The 27,218-nt window shown below is 37.2% G+C and overlaps 1 protein-coding gene across 1 annotated transcript in view; it reads right to left on the minus strand.

Annotated features, from left to right (window-relative positions):
- Nucleotides 1–10,075: 10,075 nt before the first annotated feature.
- Nucleotides 10,076–27,218, minus strand: part of LOC133638758 (protein turtle homolog A-like) — a 179,295-nt gene continuing 162,152 nt past the window's right edge. Inside the window, exons 20-22 of the mRNA XM_062031684.1 lie at nucleotides 21,630–23,618; nucleotides 17,481–17,554; nucleotides 10,076–10,838 (exon numbers count right to left, since the gene is read on the minus strand). Of these exons, the coding sequence (XP_061887668.1) occupies nucleotides 10,675–10,838; nucleotides 17,481–17,554; nucleotides 21,630–23,618 (2,227 nt within the window). The 3' untranslated portion in view covers nucleotides 10,076–10,674. The remainder of the gene's footprint in view (nucleotides 10,839–17,480; nucleotides 17,555–21,629; nucleotides 23,619–27,218) is intronic.

Consider the following 27,218-nt stretch of genomic DNA (forward strand, 5'->3'; position numbering starts at 1 on the left):
TAGCCTATTGTTAAAATAATGAAAACAACATCATGAAATATATTTGTTTTATTGTATTGTTACATTAATAGCTGTTGTATTATTATAGGATGGCTTGTTAAACATTTCATAGGATTTTCAGAGGGAGGAAAAACCAAGACATTTAATATAAAATGTAAAATTATTAAATACATAAAAAGGAAAAAAAAAAAAAAGGTTAAAGGCATCATTAATTTCGTCCCGTGCATTTTTTTTACCGTCCCCGGGACGACGGCACTACATTAATCTCAAGCCCTGGAAGTTACATTTTATTGTTTGCATTTTTTGTTTCAGCATTGCACTTTGAAGATGGTCCCTCAGCTCTTTGACAGCTTTGGCTCTTTTTCAGATCAGCATAAGTCTTTCTTATTTACAGTATATATAAAAGTGTCTCATTTTTATTCAAACTTCCATATATATTTAATTTCCTTAACAGCTTGCCATTATATATATATATACACTACCGTTCAAAAGTTTGGGGTCACATTGAAATGTCCTTATTTTTCAATGAAGATAACTTTAAACTAGTCTTAACTTGAAAGAAATACACTCTATACATTGCTAATGTGGTAAATGACTATTCTAGCTGCAAATGTCTGGTTTTTGGTGCAATATCTACATAGGTGTATAGAGGTCCATTTCCAGCAACTATCACTCCAGTGTTCTAATGGTACAATGTGTTTGCTCATTGGCTCAGAAGGCTAATTGATGATTAGAAAACCCTTGTGCAATCATGTTCACACATCTGAAAACAGTTTAGCTCGTTACAGAAGCTACAAAACTGACCTTCCTTTGAGCAGATTGAGTTTCTGGAGCATCACATTTGTGGGGTCAATTAAACGCTCAAAATGGCCAGAAAAAGAGAACTTTCATCTGAAACTCGACAGTCTATTCTTGTTCTTAGAAATGAAGGCTATTCCACAAAATTGTTTGGGTAACCCCAAACTTTTGAACGATAGTGTAAATATATTATATATAAGCCAAATTATCCCGATCCAGATAATAATATAACATTGCACATAAGTTTTTACACGCTGCCTAACTAAAGTCCTCTAAGAACATATCACCTGTTGCAATTGAAGAGAAAAAGTTTGAAAAGAAAGTCTTTGCAGAGAAAAGTAACAAAAAACAAAAGTGTCAAGAAGAGGACTGGCAGGTATTGACCACTTTATCGTGCATAAACAACCGTACCTGCCAATGTTTCCTACTCTGCCGATAAAAATCAAAACATTAATTTTTCAATGGGCCGTTCTCCTTCACTCCCGCTGGGAGCTTTCAATATTGGTAAAGAAAAAAGAAACAGAATGGCTTGCAGTGAAACGTGACATAAATTCAACCAGACGACTGTGAAATTATCTCACGTCATTCGGTTGAGCTGGTGGTCGCCCGGCGCTGCGTTTCTAATACCGTTAATATATAACTGAGTGCCGATTCAAATGTATTTGATTAGTCCATCAAAGCAGCTGCCCACTTGCAGAATTGAGCTGTTTGTGCGCACGCCCGTCGTAGTTTGCACGCTCGACCAGAGCGACATGGTTAGAATAATTGTTTCTAAATTATCACAAAAACTTTGTGTTACATCGAGGGTCTGGAGAGAAGACAAAAGCCGTCTTTGAAACCTACCAAGAGTAAGGCTCGTAAAACTCCACTGTGCAGGGGGAAAGCAAGATGAAGGTGTTCCTGTATGGTAATCAACAGGAAGATATTGTTCTAACCCAAGGACTTCAAAGCGGAGAGATGGCAGGATCTGCCCAATTTCCAGACGAACTCTTTTTGAACTATTTTACGAACTCTTTTTGAACTGGCCTTTTCTGTGAACTTTTTGCGACCTTTGTCCTTTGGAAACAGCGGTGGCCATGTGGTCGGGGAGGGTCAAAAATAAAAGAAGGAGGCGTTCAATCTTTTGGCAGAGCGTGCTGAGATACTGAGATACTGTTCAAGGGTACGGTGTATAGACGACTCTCCTAGATATCGAGTCCAAAATGAATTCTGTCTCTGTTTAATTCTTTGCCTCTTGTCTTGTTTAACAGATGTCATCAGTGTTTGAACCTGACAGACGTCGTTACTGCGTTCAAAATAAACAGACTGCCTGTTTTTAAAGTTGAACAACAATTTGTGCTTTGAACCAACAAATACCTGTTTGAATGGCATTTTGGAACATTTTGAAAACGGGTTGAAAGTGGTACTTTTTTCAACTGACACCACAATCATTTTCACATAAAAGGAAACGGTTGTAAAAACAGTGCAAATCTGCATTAAGTGTTCGGCATTGGTATGAGTACCGTATTTTCCGGACCATAGGGCACACCGGATTATAAGGCAAACTGCCTATGAATGGTCTATTTTCTATCTTGTTTCATACAAACGGCACACCGGATTATAAGGCGCATTAAAGGAGTCATATTTTTAATTTTTTTTTCAAAATGTAAAATACTATCTTGTGGTCTACATATATATATATATATACTACCGTTCAAAAGTTTGGGGTCACCCAAACAATTTTGTGGAATAGCCTTCATTTCTAAGAACAAGAATAGACTGTCGAGTTTCAGATGAAAGTTCTCTTTTTCTGGCCATTTTGAGCGTTTAATTGACCCCACAAATGTGATGCTCCAGAAACTCAATCTGCTCAAAGGAAGGTCCGTTTTGTAGCTTCTGTAACGAGCTAAACTGTTTTCAGATGTGTGAACATAATTGCACAAGGGTTTTCTAATCATCAATTAGCCTTCTGAGCCAATGAGTAAACACATTGTACCATTAGAACACACACATATATATATATATATATATATATATATATATATATATATATATATATATATATATATATATATATATATATATATATATATATATATATATATATATATATATACGGTAGTGTATACAAACATATATATATACATATATATATATATATATATATATATATATATATGTATATATATATATATATATATATATATATATATATATATATATACACTACCGTTCAAAAGTTTGGGGTCACATTGAACTGTCCTTATTTTTGAAGGAAAAGCACTGTACTTTTCAATGAAGATAACTTTAAACTAGTCTTAACTTTAAAGAAATACACTCTATACATTGCTAATGTGGTAAATGACTATTCTAGCTGCAAATGTCTGCTTTTTGGTGCAATATCTATATAGGTGTATAAAGGCCCATTTCCAGCAACAATCACTCCAGTGTTCTAATGGTACAATGTGTTTGCTCATTGGCTCAGAAGGCTAATTGATGATTAGAAAACCCTTGTGCAATCATGTTCACACATCTGAAAACAGTTTAGCTCGTTACAGAAGCTACAAAACTAACCTTCCTTTGAGCAGATTGAGTTTCTGGAGCATCACATTTGTGGGGTCAATTAAACGCTCAAAATGGCCAGAAAAAGAGAACTTTCATCTGAAACTCGACAGTCTATTGTTGTTCTTAGAAATGAAGGCTATTCCACAAAATTGTTTGGGTGACCCCAAACTTTTGAACGGTAGTATATATATATATATATATATATATATATATATATACATACATGTATATATATTTACAATGTAAATAGTCATGAAAATAAAGAAAACACATTGAATGAGAAGGTGTTTTATATATATATATATATATATATATATATATATATATATATATATATATATATATATATATATATATATATATATATATATATATATATATATATATATATATATATATATAATCAGAGCAGAGGGTGGCTATTTTGAAGAAACTAGAATATAAAACATGTTTTCAGTTATTTCACCTTTTTTTTTTTGTTAAGTACATAACTCCACATGTGTTCATTTATAGTTTTGATGTGACAATCTACAATGTAAATAGTCATGAAAATAAAGAAAACGCATTGAAAGAGAAGGTGTGTCCAAACTTTTGGCCTGTACTGTATATATATATATATATATATATATATATATATATATATATATATATATATATATATATATATATATATATATATATATATATATATATATATATATATATGTAATGCGATGGCGCAACAAGCCACAAAATATGCTCCCTTTCATGGAATATGAAATACGCAGCATTTCATAAGCTGTTACATCATGTCCATGTGAATATTTGATGTTCAATGGATAGAAAGTCGTGAGGAAATGCAAGACGTGCGTGAGGTCAACTTGACGCGCATAATTAACATCAAAGGTGAATATCTTATACGTAACTCCTACATACGGAATGCTGGGAAAAGCCACTTTAGCTCAGAGTGGGAATGTGTGAGTAAAACAATGTAAGAAAAAAAAAACAGAAGTTGATGTTCCATTTAGTATTCAGGGGGAAAACACACACATTGTTCCTTGTTTGAGGTTCCGGACGCATCGTGTTTGGATTGAAAAGTGCAGGCAAAAAAAAAAAAGCAGTGCTGACTACAAATCCCCAGAGTTTGCTCTCTTTAGACTTGTAAATGTGGAAAGCAGAAAATGAAAATACTCCACAAGAGGGAAACTCTGATTTACATGAAATGTAGCCTGCATGAGTTGTACATTTCAATTATGGGATTTAATACAAACACCAAAGCTAGTGAAGTTGTCACGTTGTGTAAATGGTAAATAAAAACAGAATACAATGATTTGCAAATCCTTTTCAACTTATATTCAATTGAATAGACTGCAAAGACAAGATACTTAACGTTTGAATTGGAAAACTTTGTTATTTTTTGCAAATAATCATGAACTTAGCATTTAATGGCAGCAACACATTGCAAAAAAAGTTCTCACAGGGGCATTTTCACCACTGTGTTACATGGCCTTTCCTTTTAACAACACTCAATAAAGGTTTGGGAACTGAGGAGACACATTTTTGAAGCTTTTCAGGTGGAATTCTTTCCCATTCTTGCTTAATGTACAGCTTAAGTTGTTCAACAGTCCGGGGGTCTCCGTTGTGGTATTTTAGGCTTCATAATGCGCCACACATTTTCAATGGGAGACAGGTCTGGACTACAGGCAGGCCAGTCTAGTACCCGCACTATTTTACTACGAAGCCACGCTGTTGTAACACGTGGCTTGGCATTGTCTTGCTGAAATAAGCAGGGGCGTCCATGATAACGTTGCTTGGATGGCAACATGTGTTGCTCCAAAAGCTGTATGTACCTTTCAGCATTAATGGCGCCTTCACAGCTGTGTAAGTTACCCATGTCTTGGGCACTAATACACCCCCATACCATCACACATGCTGGCTTTTACACTTTGCGCCTAGAACAATCTGGATGGTTCTTTTCCTCTTTATTCCGGAGGACACGACGTCCACAGTTTCCAAAAACAATTTGAAATGTGGACTCGTCAGACCACAGAACACTTTTCCACTTTGTATCAGTCCATCTTAGATGAGCTTGGGCCCAGCGAAGCCGGCGGCGTTTCTGGGTGTTGTTGATAAATGGCTTTTGCTTTGCATATTAGAGTTTTAACTTGCACTTACATATGTAGCGACCTACTGTAGTTACTGACAGTGGTTTCCTGAAGTGATCCTGAGCCCATGTGGTGATATCCTTTACACGTTGATGTTGCTTTTTGATGCAGTACCGCCTGAGGGATCGAAGGTCCGTAATGTCATCGCTTACGTGCAGTGACTTCTCCAGATTCTCTGAACCTTTTGATGATATTACGGAGCGTAGATGGTGAAATCCCTAAATTCCTTGCAATAGCTGGTTGAGAAATGTTGTTCTTAAACTGTTCAACAATTTGCTCAGGCATTTGTTGACAAAGTGGTGACCCTCGCCCCGTCCTTGTTTGTGAATGACTGAGCATTTCATGGAAGCTGCCATGACATGGATTATTATGCAGCTTACTGCAAGGATTTCGCAGCTGGCTGCGAGGAATGTTTTCCCGTGATGCAAACGGACAGGACCGGACACGGCTTGCAGGTAAATACATGATTTAATTCTACTCAAAAAGGTACCAAACAAAAAGCGCTCACAGTGGAGGAACAAAACTAACACGTGGGTAGAAACTATGAACATGAAACAAAAACACTTGCGGTGACGTGAGCGGAGCAGCATGAACTATGAATAAATAGAGCATGAAAATGTCATCAGCGTAATGTCGCCTGACTACCTGGCAACTACAGGCTTAAATAGTCATGTCGTGATTGACCACAGGTGCGAGTGTCCGAACACCAGCAGCAGGTGAAAATCATGCCACCATGGCAACCAAAACAAACAAGAGTGCATCAAAAAACAGGAACTAACAGAGTCCAGAAACCAATAGAACATGACCAAACAAAACATGACAGAAGCAGCTTTTATAGCCAATCATGGCACCCACCTGTTCCCAATTAGCCTGTTCACCTGTGGGATGTTCCAAACAAGAGTTTGATGAGCATTCCTCAACTTTCTCAGTCTTGTTTGCCACTTGTAAGGACCAGATGAGTAGCCCGCTGGCCTGTTCTAAAAATAGCTCAAATAGCAGCACTTACCAGTGAGCTGCCTCTATTTTTTAAATTGTATTTATTTACTAGCAAGCTGGTCTCGCTTTGCTCGACATTTTTAATTCTAAGAGAGACAAAACTCAAATAGAATTTGAAAATCCAAGAAAATATTTTAAAGAATTGGTCTTCACTTGTTTAAATAAGTTCATTAATTTTTTTACTTTGTTTCTTATAACTTTCAGAAAGACAATTTTAGAGAAAAAATACAACCTTAAAAATGATTTTAGGATTTTTAAACACATGTGGGCTCTGTACCGAGGATGTCGTTGTGGCTTGTGCAGCCCTTTGAGACACTTGTGATTTAGGGCTATATAAATAAACATTGATTGATTGATTGATTGATTGATTGATATACCTTTTTACCTTTTGAATTCCTTCCTCTTCTTTCTTGACAATTTAAATCAAAGTTCAAGTAAATTTATTTGTTTTATTGTAAAGAATAATAAATAAATTTTAATTTAATTCTTCATTTTAGCTTCTGTTTTTTCGACGAAGAATATTTGTGAAATATTTCTTCAAACTTATTATGATTAAAATTCAAAAAAAATATTCTGGCAAATGTAGAAAATCTGTAGAATCAAATTTAAATCTTATTTTAAAGTCTTTTGAATTTCTTTTAAAAATTTTGTTCTGGAAAATCTAGAAGAAATAATGATTTGTCTTTGTTAGAAATATAGCTTGGTCCAATTTGTTATATATTCTAACAAAGTGGAGATTGGATTTTAACCTATTTAAAACATGTCATCAAAATTCTAAAATTAATCTTAATCAGGATAAATTACTAATGATGTTCCATAAATCCTTTTTTTAATTTTTTCAAAAAGATTCGAATTAGCTAGTTTTTCTCTTCTTTTTTTTCAGTAGAATTTTGAATTTTAAAGAGTCGAAATTGAAGATAAACTATGTTTCAAAATTTAATTGTCATTTGTTTTGTGTTTTCTCCTCTTTTAAACCGTTCAATTAAGTGTAAATATCATTAATTATTAATAATAACATAGAGTTAAAGGTAAATTGAGCAAATTGGCTATTTCTGGCAATTTATTTAAGTGTGTATCAAACTGGTAGCTCTTCGCATTAATCAGTACCCAAGAAGTAGCTCTTGCTTTCAAAAAGGTTGGTGACCCCTGCTGTATATGGTTCAGTCCCAACAGTATTTAGTCACTAATATTTACATCTTGTGTTCATTTCACATCCACAGGTGTCACATTGATCAGTGATATTATCTACAGATTATTTACAGTATTACCACATTACTTCAGTTCATGTAATGTAAACATTTCATTCTTTTCGCCAAAATAGGATATACATTTATGAAAATAATTCAACATGTTTAGTATTGTTGAAAATAGGAAATAATAATAATGTGAGGACACTGACATATTGCATGAAACAAGTGTGAAAATATTGACCTTCAAGATTGTTACACCACTGACAATAGTTTCAACAGACTACATAAGAACTTAATATTACAAAATAGTATTATATGCACATTTATTTCAAATAAATTGTTAACTGGAATCAATAATGCGACTCTTTGAATTTCTGTAATTTCCTAATATATTTTCACGTGGCTTTTTATTTTTAGAAAAACCCATTTATATTTCGCTAAGCAATAATTGGTTAATATTTCAAACAAACGTGCGTATTTCGCAAGCAAATATTTTTTTAGCTTACCTCATTATTAACAACCCTATCTGCAACTGAAGTGGCTTGTTTGGGTGGAACTTTCCTCTCGATGTAAACAAACTTTCGCTTGACATCCAAAAGTACCAGCTAGTGAAAAGTTAGTTTTCCTCGCTTCAAGTTGTTTCATATGTTTTTGGCGTTTCGCATGTACTTCCAAAGCCTTGAAACCTCGTGATCCATAGTCAATATTATCATGACACCACGTGCACAAAACCTTTCCGGGACGATCGATTTTCCGAATAAAATCACCGAACAAATTCGTAACTTCCTTCTTCCCAACAGTATCAGTGATTTCCCTTTCCATCCAGTCCCATCGGAACTTATTTTTGACATGTTTATCAATTTCTTTTACTCGTAAAGCGTCCTTTCTCTCGAGAACCGACATTGTTTACATATGGAAAATGGCGGTATGATGACGTTATTAACGTCATCATTCATAACAGATGTCCTGATTGGTCACAAGGAACATATCGACCAATCAACTACGGCGTAATATAAACTACGTCTCGAATCTTGATTTAGGGTCGGAAAAAAAACGGAAAAACGGGAGATCTTTTTTTTTTTTCTTCCCGAGATTAAAAAAGACGGAATTCCGACTTTAGACGGAAAAATCACATGCCTATTTTGTGTAATAATTCAATAGGTCATTCAAAAAAAACAATAGAAGTCCAAAATTACAATTATTGATTGAACAAAAATAAAAAATAAATGGGGAAGGAATTTTGAAAGACATTGTTTTGTATTGTGTGTTTCAATTATTCATGACTGTAAGAATAATCACCTGGCAACTCAAGGTAACGACTGCTTTTCTTGTACTTCATATGAAAATGAAATAATGATAATGAATGGCCTTGCATTAGAGAACAAATAGTGAGAGCAATTTCATAGATTTTGGAGCGTTGCACTGCAAAAAGTCAGTGTTCAAAAACAAGAATAAAAAATACAAAAATGAGGGGTATTTTATTTGAACTAAGCAAAATTATCTGCCAATAGAACAAGAAAATTTGGCTTATCAAGACTTTCCAAAACAAGTCAAATTAGCTAACCTCAATGAACCAAAAAAAAAACCTTAAAATAATAATAATATTCTCACTAATAAAAACTGTACTACTAGATGAGTACCTATTTTCTATTGTTTCATTGGAAATAAAACAGCAAAGTCCATTTGGCTGTCATTTGTTTTTATATGAGACACAATTGTGTCAAAGTCATGATTTTTTTTTTTTTCATGCTTAAAATAAGAAATGATTACTTTAAAAAAGTAGTTTAATACTTGTGAGTGTTGATGACACAGCTTTGCAACAGTTGATATTCTAGTTTCAAGCATGTTTTACTCAATATAGCTCATCAGATCTCAGCAACAAGCTGTAATATCTTACTGAGATCATTTAAAACACTTAAAACAAGTAAAAGACTCTAACATAAAATCTGCTTAGTGAGAAGAATTATCTTATCAGACAGAAAATAAGCAAATATCACCCTTATTTGACATATTTCATCTTACTTAGATTTCACTTTTTGCAGTGCACCTGCTCCCAATTAGCTTGTTCACCTGTGGGATGTTCCAAACAAGTGCTTGATGAGCATTCCTCGACTTTCTCAGTCTTTTTTGCCACTTGTGCCAGCTTTTTTGAACCATGCTGCAGGCATCAAATTCCAAATGAGCTAATATTTGCAAATTTTAACAACGTTTTGCAGTTGGAACGTTAAATATCTTGTCTTTGCAGTCTATTCAATTGAATATAAGTTGAAAAGGATTTGCAAATCATTGTATTCTGTTTTTATTTAGCATTTACACAACGTGACAACTTCACTGCTTTTGGGTTTAGTATATCCAGCCAGAATAAATGCCAGTAGGTTTTCGATGGCTACAAAAAAAAGCACTTAATAGCAGGAACAATTGTGTGTCTTGAACCTGTGCGGATTATAATAAAAACAAAATACATGTGTTTGTTGTTAAAAAATAGATGATGTATTTTGTGTAATAATTCAATAGGTCATTCAAAAAAAACAATAGAAGTCCAAAAATACAAGCATTAAATGAAGAAAAATAAAAAATAAATGGGGAAGGAATTTTGAAAGACATTGTTTTGTATTGTGTGTTTAAAATATTCATGACTGTAAGAATAATCACCTGGCAACTCAAGGTAACGACTGCTTTTCTTGTACTTCATATGAAAATGAAAGAAAAAAAAAAAGCAATCAATGACGATAATTAATGGTCTTGCATTAGAGAACAAATAGTGAGAGCAATTTCATAGATTTTGGAGCGTTGCCAGTGCTCTATAAGTCAAAATAGTGCTGTGTTTTGTCACAATTATACATCCCAACCAACACAATAGAATAGTTTTATTTCTCTCCACAGACTGCCTAAGCAGTATTTAGTCAACATGAAGGAAAAACATGCAAAGTCCAATTTAGTGATGAAAAAAAAAGGTCAAAAAGCTCACGTGTTTGTGCTGCAAGTCAGCGAGTGGAACGCAGTCAGAAAAGCACAGTGTCAGGTCGGAGCTCGGCCGAGCAGCTGCTTGGACGCCCCGGGAGGAAAGAGTGCTGACGGAAGTTTCCCGGCGTGTTGGGTGGAAAGTGCATGCGGGGACGGCGACAAAGCGCGTCGCTCTTGTGTCGACTCAATGAAGGGAGAAGGCCTGTGGGGAGCAAGAAACTGTTGATAATATCTTTCACTTAATGACATTTTCTTTCTTTCTTTAATTTATTTGGAACGTGAACGCCCTTACAGCATGATACATCACGCAATTTCATATCATTTCACTTTGCATCATGTCTGCACTGCAAAAAGTGAAATCTAAGTAAGATGAAATATCTCAAATAAGGGTGAGATTCGCTTATTGTCTGTCTGGTAAGATCATTCTACGGAGCTCCTAAAGGGACATGGAGGGAAAAAAAAAAATTATAATTTTTTTTTTTATTAATTTTTTTTTTAGACATGTATCTCGTGCGCACAAGAAACTATCTCGTGCGCAAAAGATACATGCCCAAAAAAAAATGTTTTTTTAAAAATGACAAAAAATGTTTTTTTTTAATAATAATTTTTTTTTTTTTTTTTTTAGACATGTATCTCGTGCGCACGAGAAATTTTTTATAAAGTTGTAAAAAAAATGAAAAAAATTTGTTTTTTTTAATTTTTTAAACATGTATCTCCTGCGCACGAAAAACTTTCTTTTTTTTTTTTTTTTTTTCTTTTTTTTTTTATAATGTCCTGCCCAGCTTCTCGGGCAAATCATATAGTAGATGTAGATGCCCATATCGGCTGATCAGATTTACTTTACAAAAGAGAAGTGTAGGTTACTTCTCTTGTTGCCTTACTTGTATTTTGACTTTATTAAATGTATTTATATTATCATTTGGTGCAGCCGGGCCGGAGCAGGAGGGGATAGAAAGAGAGAAAAAGGAAGACAGAGGGGGGAATTGTGGGGACAAGAGGGGGAAAAATTATATATTTTTTTTTAATTAATTTTTTTTAAAAATGACAAAAAATGTTTTTTTTTAATAATAATTTTTTTTTTTTTTTTTTAGACATGTATCTCGTGCGCACGAGAAATTTTTTATAAAGTTATAAAAAAAATGAAAAAAATTTGTTTTTTTTAATTTTTTAAACATGTATCTCCTGCGCACGAGAAACTTTCTCTTTTTTTTTAATTTATTTTTTAATTTTTTTTTTTTTTTTAATAATGTCCTGCCCAGCTTCTCGGGCAAATCATATAGCAGATGTAGATGCCCATATCGGCTGTTCAGATTTACTTTACAAAAGAGAAGTGTAGGATACTTCTCTTGTTGCCTTACTTGTATTTTGACTTTATTAAATGTATTTATATTATCATTTGGTGCAGCCGGGCCGGAGCAGGAGGGGATAGAAAGAGAGAAAAAGGAAGACAGAGGGGGGAATTGTGGGGACAAGAGGGGGAAAAATTATATTTTTTTTTTTTATTAATTTTTTTTTTAGACATGTATCTCGTGCGCACAAGAAACTATCTCGTGCGCAAAAGATACATGCCCAAAAAAAAAATGTTTTTTTAAAAATGACAAAAAATGTTTTTTTTTAATAATAATTTTTTTTTTTTTTTTTTTTAGACATGTATCTCGTGCGCACGAGAACATTTTTATAAAGTTATAAAAAAAATGAAAAAAATTTGTTTTTTAATATTTTTTAAACATGTATCTCCTGCGCACGAGAAACTTTCTCTTTTTTTTTAATTTATTTTTTAATTTATTTTTTTTTTTTAATAATGTCCTGCCCAGCTTCTCGGGCAAATCATATAGCAGATGTAGATGCCCATATCGGCTGTTCAGATTTACTTTACAAAAGAGAAGTGTAGGATACTTCTCTTGTTGCCTTACTTGTATTTTGACTTTATTAAATGTATTTATATTATCATTTGGTGCAGCCGGGCCGGAGCAGGAGGGGATAGAAAGAGAGAAAAAGGAAGACAGAGGGGGGAATTGTGGGGACAAGAGGGGGAAAAATTATAATTTCTTTTTTTATTAATTTTTTTTTTAGACATGTATCTCGTGCGCACAAGATACATGCCCAAAAAAAAATTTTTAATATATTTTTTTTTTTTTTTTAGACATGTATCTCGTGCGCACAAGAAACTTTTTATAAAGTTTTAAAAAAAATGAAAAAAATTTGTTTTTTTTTATTTTTTAAACATGTATCTCCTGCGCACGAGAAACTTTCTCTAAATACGACCACATCACACCAATTCTCAAATCCCTTCGCTGGCTTCCTGTTCCACTCAGGATTTAATTCAAAGTCTCCCTACTAACCCACCAGTGCCTCCATGGGAATGCGCCCCCTCTACCTCAAAGAACTACTCACCCCCAAATCCTCCACCCGACACCTCCGCTCCGGACGGGCTAACCTCCTCCAACCTCCGAGGTCAAAGCTACGAACAATGGGAGACCGGGCTTTCTGCTCCGCCGCTCCCAGTCTGTGGAACGCTCTCCCTGACCACCTGAGGGCACCACAGACTGTGGATGCTTTTAAAAAAAGGCATAAAAACCCTTCTTTTTTAAAAAAAGCCTTTTTTTTTTTAGATATATGCATACTAGTTCTAGCTATTAGGCTGTGCTAGTTTTTATTTTTATTTACCGTAATTTCCGGACTATAAGCCGCTACTTTTTCCCCTCGTTCTGGTCCCTGCGGCTTATACAAGGGTGCGGCTTATTTACGGCCTGTTCTTCTCCGACACCGACGAAGAGGATTTCGGTGGTTTTAGTACGCAGGAGGAAGACGATGACACAATGATTAAAGACTGACTTTTCATATACCGGTGGGCTGGTTATTTTGATAACGTACAGGCGAGCACTTTGTATTACTTTGCACCGTTGTATTATTTGTACTCTGCACGAATGCTGTTCGCCATGTCAAAGATGTGAAAGTTTGATTGAATGATTGAAAGATTTATTGTTAATAAATGGGACGCTTTGCGTTCCCAAACAGTCATCTCTGTCCCGACAATCCCCTCCGTGGTAGCAGGAACCCCTATATACTACGCTAATTACACATCAAAACCCTGCGGCTTATAGTCGGGTGCGGCTTATATATGGAGCAATCTGTATTTTCCCCTAAATTTAGCTGGTGCGGCTTATAGTCAGGTGCGGCTTATAGTCCGGAAATTATCTTTTTTTTTTTTTTTTTTTTTTTTTAATACACTGTAGCACTTTGAGGTTGTTTACTCAATGTAAAGTGCTTTTTACAAATAAAATCTATTATTATTATTATTATTATTATACAAATGTTTTAAATTAGATTTTCCTCTAAGGTTATATTTCTCCTCTTTAGTTGAGAAGAATTGTTATACATTCTTGGGTAGCAGGTTATAGTTTGCTTTGTAAATTATTTTAGCTGTTTGCAATTTTACCTAATCATCAAACTCTAATAGTTTTGACTCAATAAATAAAGTGTCTGTATGTTCTCTATATCCAACATTATGTATCAGTCTAATTGATATTTTTTGCGTAACACGGTTAACGAATGTAGCGCACATTTGTAGTTATTTCCCCAAAGTAGTTATTTTACTTTGCATAGCATCTCTTTAAATACACTATATTGCCAAAAGTATTCGGCCACTCATCCAAATGATGAGAATCAGGTGTCCTAATCACTTGGCCCGGCCACAGGTGTATAAAATCAAGCACTTAGGCATGGAGACTGTTTCTACAAACATTTGTGAAAGAATGGGCCGCTTTCAGTGATTTCCAGCGTGGAACTGTCATAGGATGCCACCTGTGCAACAAATCCAGTCGTGAAATTTCCTCGCTCCTAAATATTCCAAAGTCAACTGTCGGCTTTATTATAAGAAAAGTGAAGAGTTTGGGAACAACAGCAACTCAGCCACCAAGTGGTAGGCCACATGAACTGACAGAGAGGGGTCAGCATAGTGCAAAGACTTTCAGAGCTCCAAACTTCATGTGACCTTCCAATTAGCCCACGTACAGTACGCAGAGAGCTTCATGGAATGGGTTTCCATGGCCGAACAGCTGCATCTAAGCCATACATCACCAAGTCCAATGCAAAGCGTGGGATGCAGTGGTGTAAAGGACATCACCACTGGATTCTAGAGCAGTGGAGACGCCTTCTCTGGACTGATGAGTCACGCTTTTCCATCTGGCAATCTGATGGACCAGTCTGGGTTTGGAGGTTGCCAGGAGAACGCTACATGGAGGCGGAATTATGGTGTGGGGTTGTTTTTCAGGAGTTGAGCTTGGTCCCTTAGTTCCAGTGAAAGGAACTTTGAATGCTCCAGGATACCAAAACATTTTGGACAATTCCATGCTCCCAACCTTGTGGGAACAGTTTAGAGCTGGGCCAATTCCTCTTCCAACATGACTGTGCACCAGTGCACCAAAGCAAGGTCCATAAAGACATGGATGACAGAGTCTGGTGTGGATGAACTTGACTGGCCTGCACAGAGTCCTGACCTGAACCTAATAGAACATCTTTGGGATGAATTAGAACGGAGACTGAGAGCCAGGCCTTCTCCACCAACATCAGTGTGTGACCTCACCAATGCGCTTTTGGAAGAATTGTGGAAAATTCCTATAAACACACTCTGCAACCTTGTGGACAGCCTTCCCACTTCAAGTTAATATGTGAGTCAAGGCAGGTGGCCAAATACTTTTGGCAATATAGTGTATATTTCAGCCTGACCCATTAATGGAAATCATCCAAAACATGTTGGTCAGCGTTCAAGTATTGGACTTTAAGTGTGTTAATTAAATCAGAAGAAAAAAGAAGGAAGGTTCTGTTGATTTTCTTTCCTAACGAAAATGTCACTTTGCTAAAGATCATCTTTATTTGCTACACAGAATGCAAGCTGAATTTGACTGCTGCGTTTAATCAATTTTTTTGGTCACCAAGGTGACACAACGACAGTGAAATGGATGAAGGAGGTGGGATTCGAACCAGCAACCCTGTGGTTCTTGGACAACTGCTATACCTTCTAGGCCATGTCGCCCCAATTTCAAAATCAACCCGCTGACATACAGGGTATAGTTCGGGTACAGTTGTAGTTCGTAGCATTAAGCTTCTGGTGGAATTTTTGACCACTCCTCTTGACAAAATTGGTGCAGTTCAGCTAATTTTGTTGGTTTTCTGACATGGACTTGTTTCTTCAGCATTGTCCACACGTCAGGACTTTCGAAAGGCCATTCTAAAACCTTCATTCTAGCCTGATTTAGCCATTCCTTTACCACTTTTGAGGTGTGTTTGGGGTCACTGTCCTGTTGGAACACCCAACAGCGCCCAAGACCCAACCTCCGGGCTGATGATTTTGGAGTGGAGTGATTTTTGTTTCATTTGTGTTAGAATAATTATGTGTAAGTTATCACACAACTTTAATATGCTTAAAGTCCGTTGCTATAGTTATTAGCTATTGTGCTCAAGCTGTACTTGTTCTATCTGTGCAAGGACCAAACTTCTTGTCTGAGGGGTGGCCTCAGCCGCAGATTTTATCTTTGTTTTAGCCCGCTAACAGCCAGGGACTTCAAGGACCTCAAAGAAGATAAGACGACAGCACGCAGACGAAGCAGAGACAAGGCGAAATCACAAGGCCCCCAGCACATTCCGTCACGTATTGTGCGTACTGGCGCGGCTTTGCATGATATGTGTGACCACTCCTTTTTAGAGGCGGCCTCAGTGATGTTGACTGTGGAACTCCTGAATAAATAGAGGGACGCGGGAGCTGTACCTTAGAGCGGTGGTCCCCAACCACCGGGCCGCGGCCCGACCGATTGGTACCGGGCCGCAAAAGAAATTTAACAAAAAAAATTTAAAAAATTATATATATATATTTTTTTTATTAAATCAACATAAAAAACACAATATATACCAATATAGATCAATACAGTCTGCAGGGATACAGTCCGTAAGCACACCTGATTATATTTCTTTATGAAAAAAAAATTAGATAAAAAAAACAAAAATTCCCCCCGCGTTGACCAGTCCGCAGCTACAAAAAGGTTGGGGACCACTGCCTTAGAGCGTAGGGCGAGACTGTGACTAAGTGTGCAGATCCATGCGTTCTCCTCATGAGCTAATTTGAACTCTGTCTCTGCATGGTTCCTTGCTTCTTGTCCGTTTAATAGATGTCATCAGTGTTTGAACCTGACATCTTCGACATCACATGGACAAAGATTAAGACCTTCTGGAGGAAAGTTCTGTGGTCAGATGAAACAAAAATCGAGCTGTTTGGCCACAATACCCAGCAATATGTTTGGAGGAGAAAAGGTGAGGCCTTTAATCCCAGGAACACCAAACCTACCGTCAAGCATGGTGGTGGTAGTATTATGCTCTGGGCCTGTTTTGCTGCCAATGGAACTGGTGCTTTACAGAGAGTAAATGGGACAACGAAAATGGAGGATTACCTCTAAATTCTTCAGGACAAGCTATAATCATCAGCCCGGACGTTGGGTCTTGGGCGCAGTTGGGTGTTCCAACAGGACAGTGACCCCCAAACACACGTCAAAAGTGGTAAAGGAATGGCTAAATCAGGCTAGAATGAAGGTTTTGGAATGGCCTTCCCAAAGTCCTGACTGTAAACGTGTGGACAATGCTGAAGAAACAAGTCCAAGTGTATGTACACTTTTGACCACGACTGTAGATGCTGAACAAACAGGTTATTTGAGTGTGAGGAGATACTTGCATGTAAAATCAAGATTACCATCAAAATAATGAATTTCTTGCAATGCATCATTGTTTAACAAGTCAATATTGTCTACTATTTTTTTTTTTACAATTGAATAATCTGAAGCGCAAAAGTACTCACCATCATTGTCTGTTGCTTGTGAGCAGATTTCTGCTTCGTCCCATTCGTAGTTCTCATCAACCGAGGCCTTTCTGCTGGTGAGAGTGCAGCACATCATTTCACACCCAATTTAAAATGATGCCCAATACTAAATAAAACATACACAATCCATGCCTACGAGTATAAAGGCCCTTCGAGGAAAACAAGCATCAAGTCCAGTGAACAGCCGGAGTGTCAATTAGGGTTGAAATATGGTTCTTTTTGATGAATTGGTGCATATGTCTTATTGATTATTTGAGGCAAACCTATTTAAAAAATAAAGACTGGAGTTTCAAGTAGAATTACATCTAAACCATTATGTTTTTGTTTCAGTATGTTTTTTTGTTTGAGGACAAACATGACACAAACATTCCCAATTGTTAGAACTACCACTGTTTAATATGTTTGTGTGTATGCTTCACTGATGAGACTATTTGGTGGTGAACATCGTTTTGTCCAACTAATTTCGGCGGTTCTTGAACTCACCATAGTGTGGACTGTGACGCAACAGTTTGTTTACGTATAAAACCTTTCACTCCTTCTTTGTCTCATTTTGTCCACCAAACGTTTTGTACTGTGCGTGAACTTTGTTGCTGTTACTGACTGAATGAGTTGAAATGGTTGGTGTTGGAATTTCTGTAATCGGTATAGAAATGTTGAATTAGTAACATGGTATTACAGAATTCCTGGAATTTCGGTAAAAAACGGGAATTTTTCCAGTTCAAATAAATTCCATGTCCTAAATAAAGGGAATGTTTTGACGGTGGAACAGTTGAAATGCGTTGAAAAATGTGGAAGGAGTAGTCGCCAGAAAAAAGGGAAAGCCCGCGATTCCCGAACAGGCTGAACAGTTTGAAGTTGGAACGGTTTGAATCGGATAAAAAATGTTTTGTCCACCAAACGTTTTATGCTGTGCGTGAAATTTGTTGCCGTTACTGACTGAATGAGTTGAAATAGCTGGTGTTGGAATTTTTCCAATTGGTCGAGAAATGTTGAATTAGTAACATGTTGAATTGAGAAATGGTATTACAGAATTCTCAAATAAATTCCATGTCCTAAATAAAGGGAATGTTTTGACGGTGGAACGGTTGAAATGCGTTGGAAAATGTGGAAGGAGTAGTCGCCAGAAAAAAGGGTGGAAAAAGGGATTTGGAAAACCAGGAATTCTGGAAAACCCTGGAATATTTTTGAACTTGGAAAAAGAATAGTTCGAATTTCCCGGATGCTGGAATGTGTTGAAGGTGGAATGGTTTGAATAGGTTGAAAAATGTGAAAATGGTGGAAGTTTGAAAAATGGCCAATTCATTTTGAATGGGAAAATTGTCCCAGGAAACCTGGAATTCTGGGAAATCTGGGAATATTTGGAATGTGTCAAGGGAAAGCCCGCGATTCCCGAATAGGCTGAACAGTTTGAAGTTGGAACGGTTTGAAACGGATAAAAAATGTTTTGTCCACCAAACGTTTTATGCTGTGCGTGAAATTTGTTGCCGTTACTGACTGAATGAGTTGAAATAGCTGGCGTTGGAATTTTTCCAGTCGGTCGAGAAATGTTGAATTAGTAACATGTCGAATTGAGAAATGGTATTACAGAATTCTCAAATAAATTCCATGTCCTAAATAAAGGGAATGTTTTGACGGTGGAACGGTTGAAATGCGTTGAAAAATGTGGAAGGAGTAGTCGCCAGAAAAAAGGGTGGAAATAGGGCTTTGGAAAACCAGGACTTCTGGAAAATCCTGGAATATTTTTGAACTTGGAAAAAGAATAGTTCGAATTTCCCGGATGGTGGAATGTGTTGAAGGTGGAATGGTTTGAATAGGTTGAAAAATATGAAAATGGTGGAAGTTTGAAAAATGGCCAATTCATTTTGAATGGGAAAATTGTCCCAGGAAACCTGGAATTCTGGGAAATCTGGGAATATTTGGAATGTGTCAAGGGAAAGCCCGCGATTCCCGAACAGGCTGAACAGTTTGAAGTTGGAACGGTTTGAATCGGATAAAAAATGTTTTGTCCACCAAACGTTTTATGCTGTGCGTGAAATTTGTTGCCGTTACTGACTGAATGAGTTGAAATAGGTGGCGTTGGAATTTTTCCAATCGGTCGAGAAATGTTGAAATAGTAACATGTTGAATTGAGAAATGGTATTACAGAATTCTCAAAGAAATTCCATGTCCTAAATAAAGGGAATGTTTTGACGGTGGAACGGTTGAAATGCGTTGGAAAATGTGGAAGGAGTAGTCGCCAGAAAAAAGGGTGGAAATAGGGCTTTGGAAAACCAGGACTTCTGGAAAATCCTGGAATATATTTGAACTTGGAAAAATAATAGTTCGAATTTCCAGGATGGTGGAATGTGTTGAAGGTGGAATGGTTTGAATAGGTTGAAAAATTTGAAAATGGTGGAAGTTTGAAAAATGGCCAATTCATTTTGAATGGGAAAAATATCCCAGGAGACCTGGAATTCTGGGAAATCTGGGAATATTTGGAATGTGTCAAGGGAAAGCCGAATAGGCTAAACAGTTTGAAGTTGGAACGGTTTGAAACGGATAAAAAAATGTTTTGTCCACCAAACGTTTTATGCTGTGCGTGAACTTTGTTGACGTTATTGACTTGTTGGAGTGCTAATCAGGCACATTTGGTCAGCGCATGACTGCAAGCTAATCAATGCTAACATGCTAAATAGGCCAGCTGTATGTACATATTGCATCATTATGCCTCATTTGCATGTATATTTGAGCTCATTTAATATCCTTTACTTGTATCCTCTTTGTATATAATTTAGTTTTGCATGTCTCATGACACATTATCTGTATGTAATATTGGCTGCATTTCAGATAGTTGTTTGTGTGCCATGTTGTTCCAGACCACAGCAAACATTACCTCGCTTGCCAAAGATTGTAATAAATCTATTAAAAGAAGACAGCCTGCCGTTTCCTTTAAGTTGGACACACACATCTATACCTTTGGCCGTTAAAAGCCAGTCATTTCCAGGAGTTATCTCACCTTCTGAGTAGCCTAATGGTTTCTAATGTTGTAAAAATGTGTAGAATAAAAACAAAATGTCAACATTTCTGTCAACAAAGATTTGCTCCAGCCTGCGACACATTCATTTTGATAGTAGGTTATTATAGCTAATATAGACACTTACATCATGTTCATTAGAACACTTATATAAGGCTTTTAATTTTTTGCGGCTCCAGACAGATTTTTTTTTATTTTGTATTTTTGGTCTTTCAACGTTTTGGGTTTCCGACCCCTGATCTAGACAAACCTTTTGTTTCGATCTTTTTTGTATTCAATTCTTATAGAAAATCTTTAAATGTACATTAGCGTAGTGTAGCGTACCCAGATGTAAAATATATTTTGCACAATCAGCCTTTTCATATAAAGCCATAAAGGAATGGAACGACCTCACAACAAACTGGAAAAGTCTAACAGATTACTCCTCATTCCCAATTGAAGTTAAAAAGTGGCTTTGGAGCAATCAAAGCTGCTCACACGGTCAATAAGGTGGGCACTATGTTTGACACATCAACTTAATGATTATATTTATCCATGAGAGCATTTTTGTTGTAAATTGTGAGGTGTGTGTGTTAAAATCATGGTTGTTTTTACAAATGATAACAGATGTGAACAAGAGCATGTATTGTCTTTGTGTGCTGATGTAAATGAGGTGTGGTTGTATTGTATATTAAGTATGTGTCCATGAAAGGGCATTTTATGACTTTCCTTAATTTGATTACATGCTATAGTATGATTTTATTGTCATAATTTTATTGCATGATTTTTGTATCCCTTTAATTTAGGTAGTCAGGGACTGCAGATGGAAATGAGCTATTTAGCTATAATCTGGTACAGAACATATCTGTCTTTGAGCTTAATGTTTCTGTGCATTGTCCCTTCAAATAAAGACTAAACAAACAATTATGCCATTTAAACATATACTATATATATATATATATATATATATATATATATATATATATATATATATATATATATATATATATATATATATATAAATAACTAGCATATATTCAAGCACTTTTCAAATAGCTCCCACTTGCTTTGCATCAACCAAACAGGCTTTTAAACTAAAAAACTACTACTATCCATCTATTATTATCTCGTAATACCTTTGGCGATGTTCCATTTGGAGACTGTATTTGTTGACAGCCCCCGCCTGACCCTCTTCCCGCGCAGTTTCAGGTGAGCTGGTGAGGTTCGTTGACAAACGACACAGTGACGAGCGTCCATTAGCAGGCTCCATGCTCCCTCGGCCGCTGCTTGCAAAACTACTGTAGCTGCTCTTGTCCTCAGGAACGCCCTCGTAGACGTCTGCCTCCAATTCCTGGGTTTCTGGATTGTTCTCTGACTCGAAACATCTGGAAGATTCCTTGGTGCCCTCTAAGTAACCCATTGCCTTTTGCATGGCTTCCTGGTCGGCAGCTGGCCATTTGGCGACATTCGAAAAAACAGAGGCTTTTCTTCTTGTCTTGTGGTCGTCTAGAAGGATGGGATTCTGTACAGGCCTCGGTGGACTCCTCCTGGGGGGTGAATGATAGGTACTTTGGATGTTTGTAGAATATTTGCTGGTATATGAGCCTTGGTGGTCTGTGCATAAAGGTTCTGGATGACGAGGGCGGGCAACTGAGAGTTTTTCTTGGCTTAAAGATTCTATCCACGCATCAGGGGTTAGGAAATCTGTTTCTTGTTGTCTTCTGGAGTCTAAACTTTGTTGCTTGGAGTCCCAAGGTTTAGACCCTTGGCTTACAACTCTGCGTAGCTCTGGCTTTGAGGATTTATCGCAGTAATGGAAACTTGTGCTCCTCCTCATTTCTTCAAACCGACCTCTGCGAGGCAGAGATGAGGCGATTCCGAGGCGCAGCTTGGCTCGTGCAGGCTCTGTCGCGTCGTTGAACTCTGGCTCATCCACACTCATCTCAATACCTACACCCCGCTCAGTTGGCATTGGGTATTCTTCCTCCTCTTCTCTGTTTAGTCTCCTCGCCTCATAGGAAGGTACATGTGTCGGCATTTCTAAGAAGGGGGATGCAAGGAAATTATCATAGCCCTGTGGTAATTCCTGTACTCTTTCATGGCTCTGTGTTGGAGAGAGATGTGGAGGAGGTAATCCGCCTTTGAAAGAATGGTCTGCTCCCTCACATACGAGTGGGATCTGTCCGGTTGAGGAAGGAGTAGGATGTTGGTTACCACGATTTAAATAAAACGGATTTGGAGGAATGGAAGGACTGAAAGAGGTCCCGTGAACAGACGACGACAAGCAAGGACTTGCAAAACTCTCTCTGTATCTTGGAGGGTGTCTGCATGGCAAGGTGCTGCTCTTAAATTCCCGAACAGACTCATAACCATCATTATCTCCCTTCTCTGACTCCGGCTGCCCCGTGTCCGTTTCGCCATAAGAGCCTCTGTACAGCGAGTATTTCTCCAGTTCCCTCGCCAGCTCCTCCCTCTCCTGAGCCAATTTCAAGCAGCGACTGAGGTTTCCCTTCTCTCGCTCGTGTTCCATCTGGAGAACCAGAGCGCTGGCTGTTGTCGAAGGCTGGCAGAGGCCTGAGCGGATATGTGGCAGCACTGGGAATGTTGGCGACAGCGCTCTTTTGTGAAAAACACTGGCCAAACTACTGTTTGAACACATGCTGTTCAGGTCGGCAAAGCCGTTATATATTCCTTTGTGATCAACGACGTCAGAGGTTTGCCTGGGGTTGGTTTCAGCTCGTTTGAAAGGTGGGAGATCCACTGAAAGAACAAACGGTGGATTTGTACGGTCTTGCTGCTCTAAGGATAATGATCCAGGTGTGTTATATGTCAGACTTTTCTTGCCGAACGGAAGCATGACAAAGCGGCCATCCGGACCTCTTGAGATCATCTCAACCGAAGGAGTGACGGGACGAGACGATTTAGAACATTTGAAACGATCCAGGCTCCTCGTGTGGTTCGAGTACAACTGCTGCTTGTGATTGCGAATCTCATTGTTGAAGGAGGAGCAATCTGCCTGCGAGGAGAAGGAAGAAATAGTAGAGGACGTGGTGGGGCGGGGGACACTGGCTGGAAGTAGGCTTTTCTTCAACACACTGTCTGGACTGCTGGAGCCTGGAATCTTTCTACAAGTGTGAGCAGGGATGAAAGGTGGGAAAACAATTGTTAGAAAAGGTGCAGGTGTTAGATATATACTGAGGAAATAACAGGAAGCATGAGAGAACAGAGTTAGACCAGTAACAGCAATAATGGGGGGAAAAGGTAGGGATGTCCAATATGGGCTTTCTTACCGATATCCAGTATCAAACAATACTGATATACAGTACAGGCCAAAAGTTTGGACACAGCTTCTCATTCAATGAGTTTTCTTTATTTTCATGACTATTTATATTGTCATCGGCGGTCACTGGAAGCGAGTATGACAATCCTCCTGGTAGGGGGTTATCCCTTTATGGAGGATGCCTGTGCGTGACTTTGTTTAACGTGGGGAGACTGGTGCACAGACAGTCACCACACAATCCATGACAGATCCGGGTCAGGGTCCAGTGGCTAGGGGTCCAAGACGACTGGGGACCCTTTTCTGCTGCAGCCTTCATCCGCCATCCCAGCCGTTGTGACGCTACATAGGTTTAGCAATCATCCTCCGCCTGTTCCACCGTTGAGGTCTTGGGTTGTTATTTCCCCATAACTGGGCCCACATGGATGTGGGGGTGCCTTCTTCCGCCATCGCAGCCGTTGTGGTGGTTCTTACAGTTACCGTCTTCCGCCTGCTCTGCCGTTGAGGTCTTCACCGTGTCCCTGGCTAGGGGGCAGTCAGGTACTAGGCCTTTGCCAAGGGCCACCTGGGGTAACAGTAGTAAAGGTGCCCCAAGACCCCTTAGAGGAGCCTCCACTGCCGGATGCATTTTAACGTCATGCCCAGGACATAATTGACATTGTAGATTGTCACTTAAGGCATCAAAACTATGAATGAACACATGTGGAGTTATGTACTTAACAAAAAAAAGGTGAAATAACTGAAAACATGTTTTATATTCTAGTTTCTTCAAAATAGCCACCCTTTGCTGTGATTACTTTTTCGCACACTCTTGGCATTCTCTCGATGAGCTTCAAGAGGTATTGATTGATTGATTGATTGAAACTTGTATTAGTAGATTGCACAGTACAGTACATATTCCGTACAATTGACCACTAAATGGTAACACCCGAATACGTTTTTCAACTTGTTTAAGTCGGGGTCCACATTAATCAATTCCTGGTAGTCACCTGAAATGGTTTTTCACTTCACAGGTGCGCTTGAGGCTCATGGAGAGAATGCCAAGAGTGTGCAAAGCAGTGATCAGAGCAAAGGGTGGCTATTTTGAAGAAACTAGAATACAAAACATGTTTTCAGTTATTTCACCTCGTTTTGTTAACTCCACATGTGTTCATTCATAGTTTTGATGCCTTCAGTGACAATCTACAATGTAAATAGTCATGAAAATTAAGAAAACCCATTGAATGAGAAGGTGTGTCCAAAAATTTTGGCCTGTACACTGCAAAAACTGAAATGTAAGTAAGATGAAATATCTCAAATAAGGGTGATATTTGCTTATTTTCTGTCTGATAAGATAATTCTTCTCACTAAGCAGATTTTATGTTAGAGTGTTTTACTTGTTTTAAGTGTTTTAAATGATCTCAGTAAGATATTACAGCTTGTTGCTGAGATTTGATGAGCTATATTGAGTAAAACATGCTTGAAACTAGAATATCAACTGTTGCAAAGCTGTGTCATCAACACTCACAAGTAGAGATGTCCGATAATATCGGTCTGCCGATATTATCGGCCGATAAATGCGTTAAAATGTAATATCGGAAATTATCGGTATCTGTTTTTTTATTATCAGTATTTTTTTTTTTTTTTTTTATTAAATCCACATAAAAAACACAAGATACACTTACAATTAGTGCACCAACCCACCCCATTTACACTCATTCACACAAAAGGGTTGTTTCTTTCTGTTATTAATATTCTGGTTCCTACATTATATATCAATATATATCAATACAGTCTGCAAGGGATACAGTCCGTAAGCACACATGATTGTGCGTGCTGCTGCTCCACTAATAATACTAACCTTTAACAGTTAATTTAACAAATTTTCATTAATTACTAGTTTCTATGTAACTGTTTTTATATTGTTTTACTTTCTTTTTTATTCAAGAAAATGTTTTTAATTTATTTATCTTATTTTATTTGATTCATTTTATTAAAAAGTACCTTATCTTCACCATACGTGGTTGTCCAAATTAGGCATAATAATGTGTTAATTTCACGACTGTATATATCGGTTGATATCGGTATCGGTAATTAAAGAGTTGGACAATATCGGCATATCGGATATCGGCAAAAAGCCATTATCGGACATCCCTACTCACAAGTATAAAACTGTTTTTTTAAAGTAATCATTTGTTATTTCAAACATGAAAAAAAAATCATGACTTTGACACAATTGTGTCTCACAATTAAAACAGATGACAGCCAAATAGACTTTGCTGTTTTATTTCCAATGAAACAATAGAAAATACGTACTCATATAGTAGTACAGTTGGCACAGTGCAGTAAACTGACAGTTAATATTTAAACATTTAACATGTGACATTTCTAACTATTTTGAACAGAAATAGTTCATGCACATTCAGATAAATTCCTCAAAATTACAATTAAAAAAATTTTGGCCGGGGGCCGGGCTGTATATATGCGCCCTAATTGACTGAAAGAGCACGCACTTGGCGCAATGATGTCATGTTATCCATGGAAAAATGCATTTTTAGACAATATGATTTGCCTGAGCGGCTAGAAGACCCCGAGAGTAACAAGCGGTTGCCTTGTTGACTTTCCATTAAGAACAATAAATTAGTTTTTAGTATAAGTTTGCTGGTTTCAAGAAATGTAATGCCGAGCGCATATCATTATGTCAAGATAATGGCACTAGCATTTACTTCATTTAAGAATATTTTTCAACATATTGAGCAAAAAGGTCTCTTTTTGCACTTGTGCACTTGTTATTAGTGAGAATATACTTATTTTAAGGTATTTTTGGGTTCATTGAAGTTAGCTAATTTGACTTGTTTTGGAAAGTCTTGACAAGCCAAATTTTCTTGTTGTATTGGCAGATAATTTTGCTTAGTTCAAATAAAATACCCCTCATTTTTGTATTTTTAGGGTCCGCACAGGACCTTTTCAAAAGGAATCCCACAGGGAGTCCTTTTGCAATGGGACGAAAGGACCCTATTGAAATTGTAAGGTTTTATTATTATTATTATTATTATTATTATTATTATTATTATTATTTTACCGACCCCACAAAGAACGCTAATTTGACCCACTTAACATGCTCCAAAACTCACCAAATTTGACACACAAATCAGGACCTGCGAAAATTTCAATAAAATTACAAAACCAAACCCCAAAAATAAAAATTGAGCTCTAGCGCCCCCTAGGAAAAAATAAAAACAAACTGCCTGTAACTCCCACTAGGAAGGTCGTAGAGACATGAAACAAAAACCTCTATGTAGGTCAGACTTAGACCTACATTTCATAATTTTACATCCTCGGGCTAAAACCAACAGGAAGTTGGCAATTTCCCCTTCAAGACAAAATTGTACTAAAAAAACTCGTTTTTGCCTCTTTGAGCTGTAATTTGACCCCCTTAAAATACTTCAAAACTCACCAAACTTCTCAC

This window comes from Entelurus aequoreus, linkage group LG21 (genome assembly GCF_033978785.1).
Source record: "Entelurus aequoreus isolate RoL-2023_Sb linkage group LG21, RoL_Eaeq_v1.1, whole genome shotgun sequence".
Classification (NCBI taxonomy): Eukaryota; Metazoa; Chordata; class Actinopteri; order Syngnathiformes; family Syngnathidae; genus Entelurus; species Entelurus aequoreus.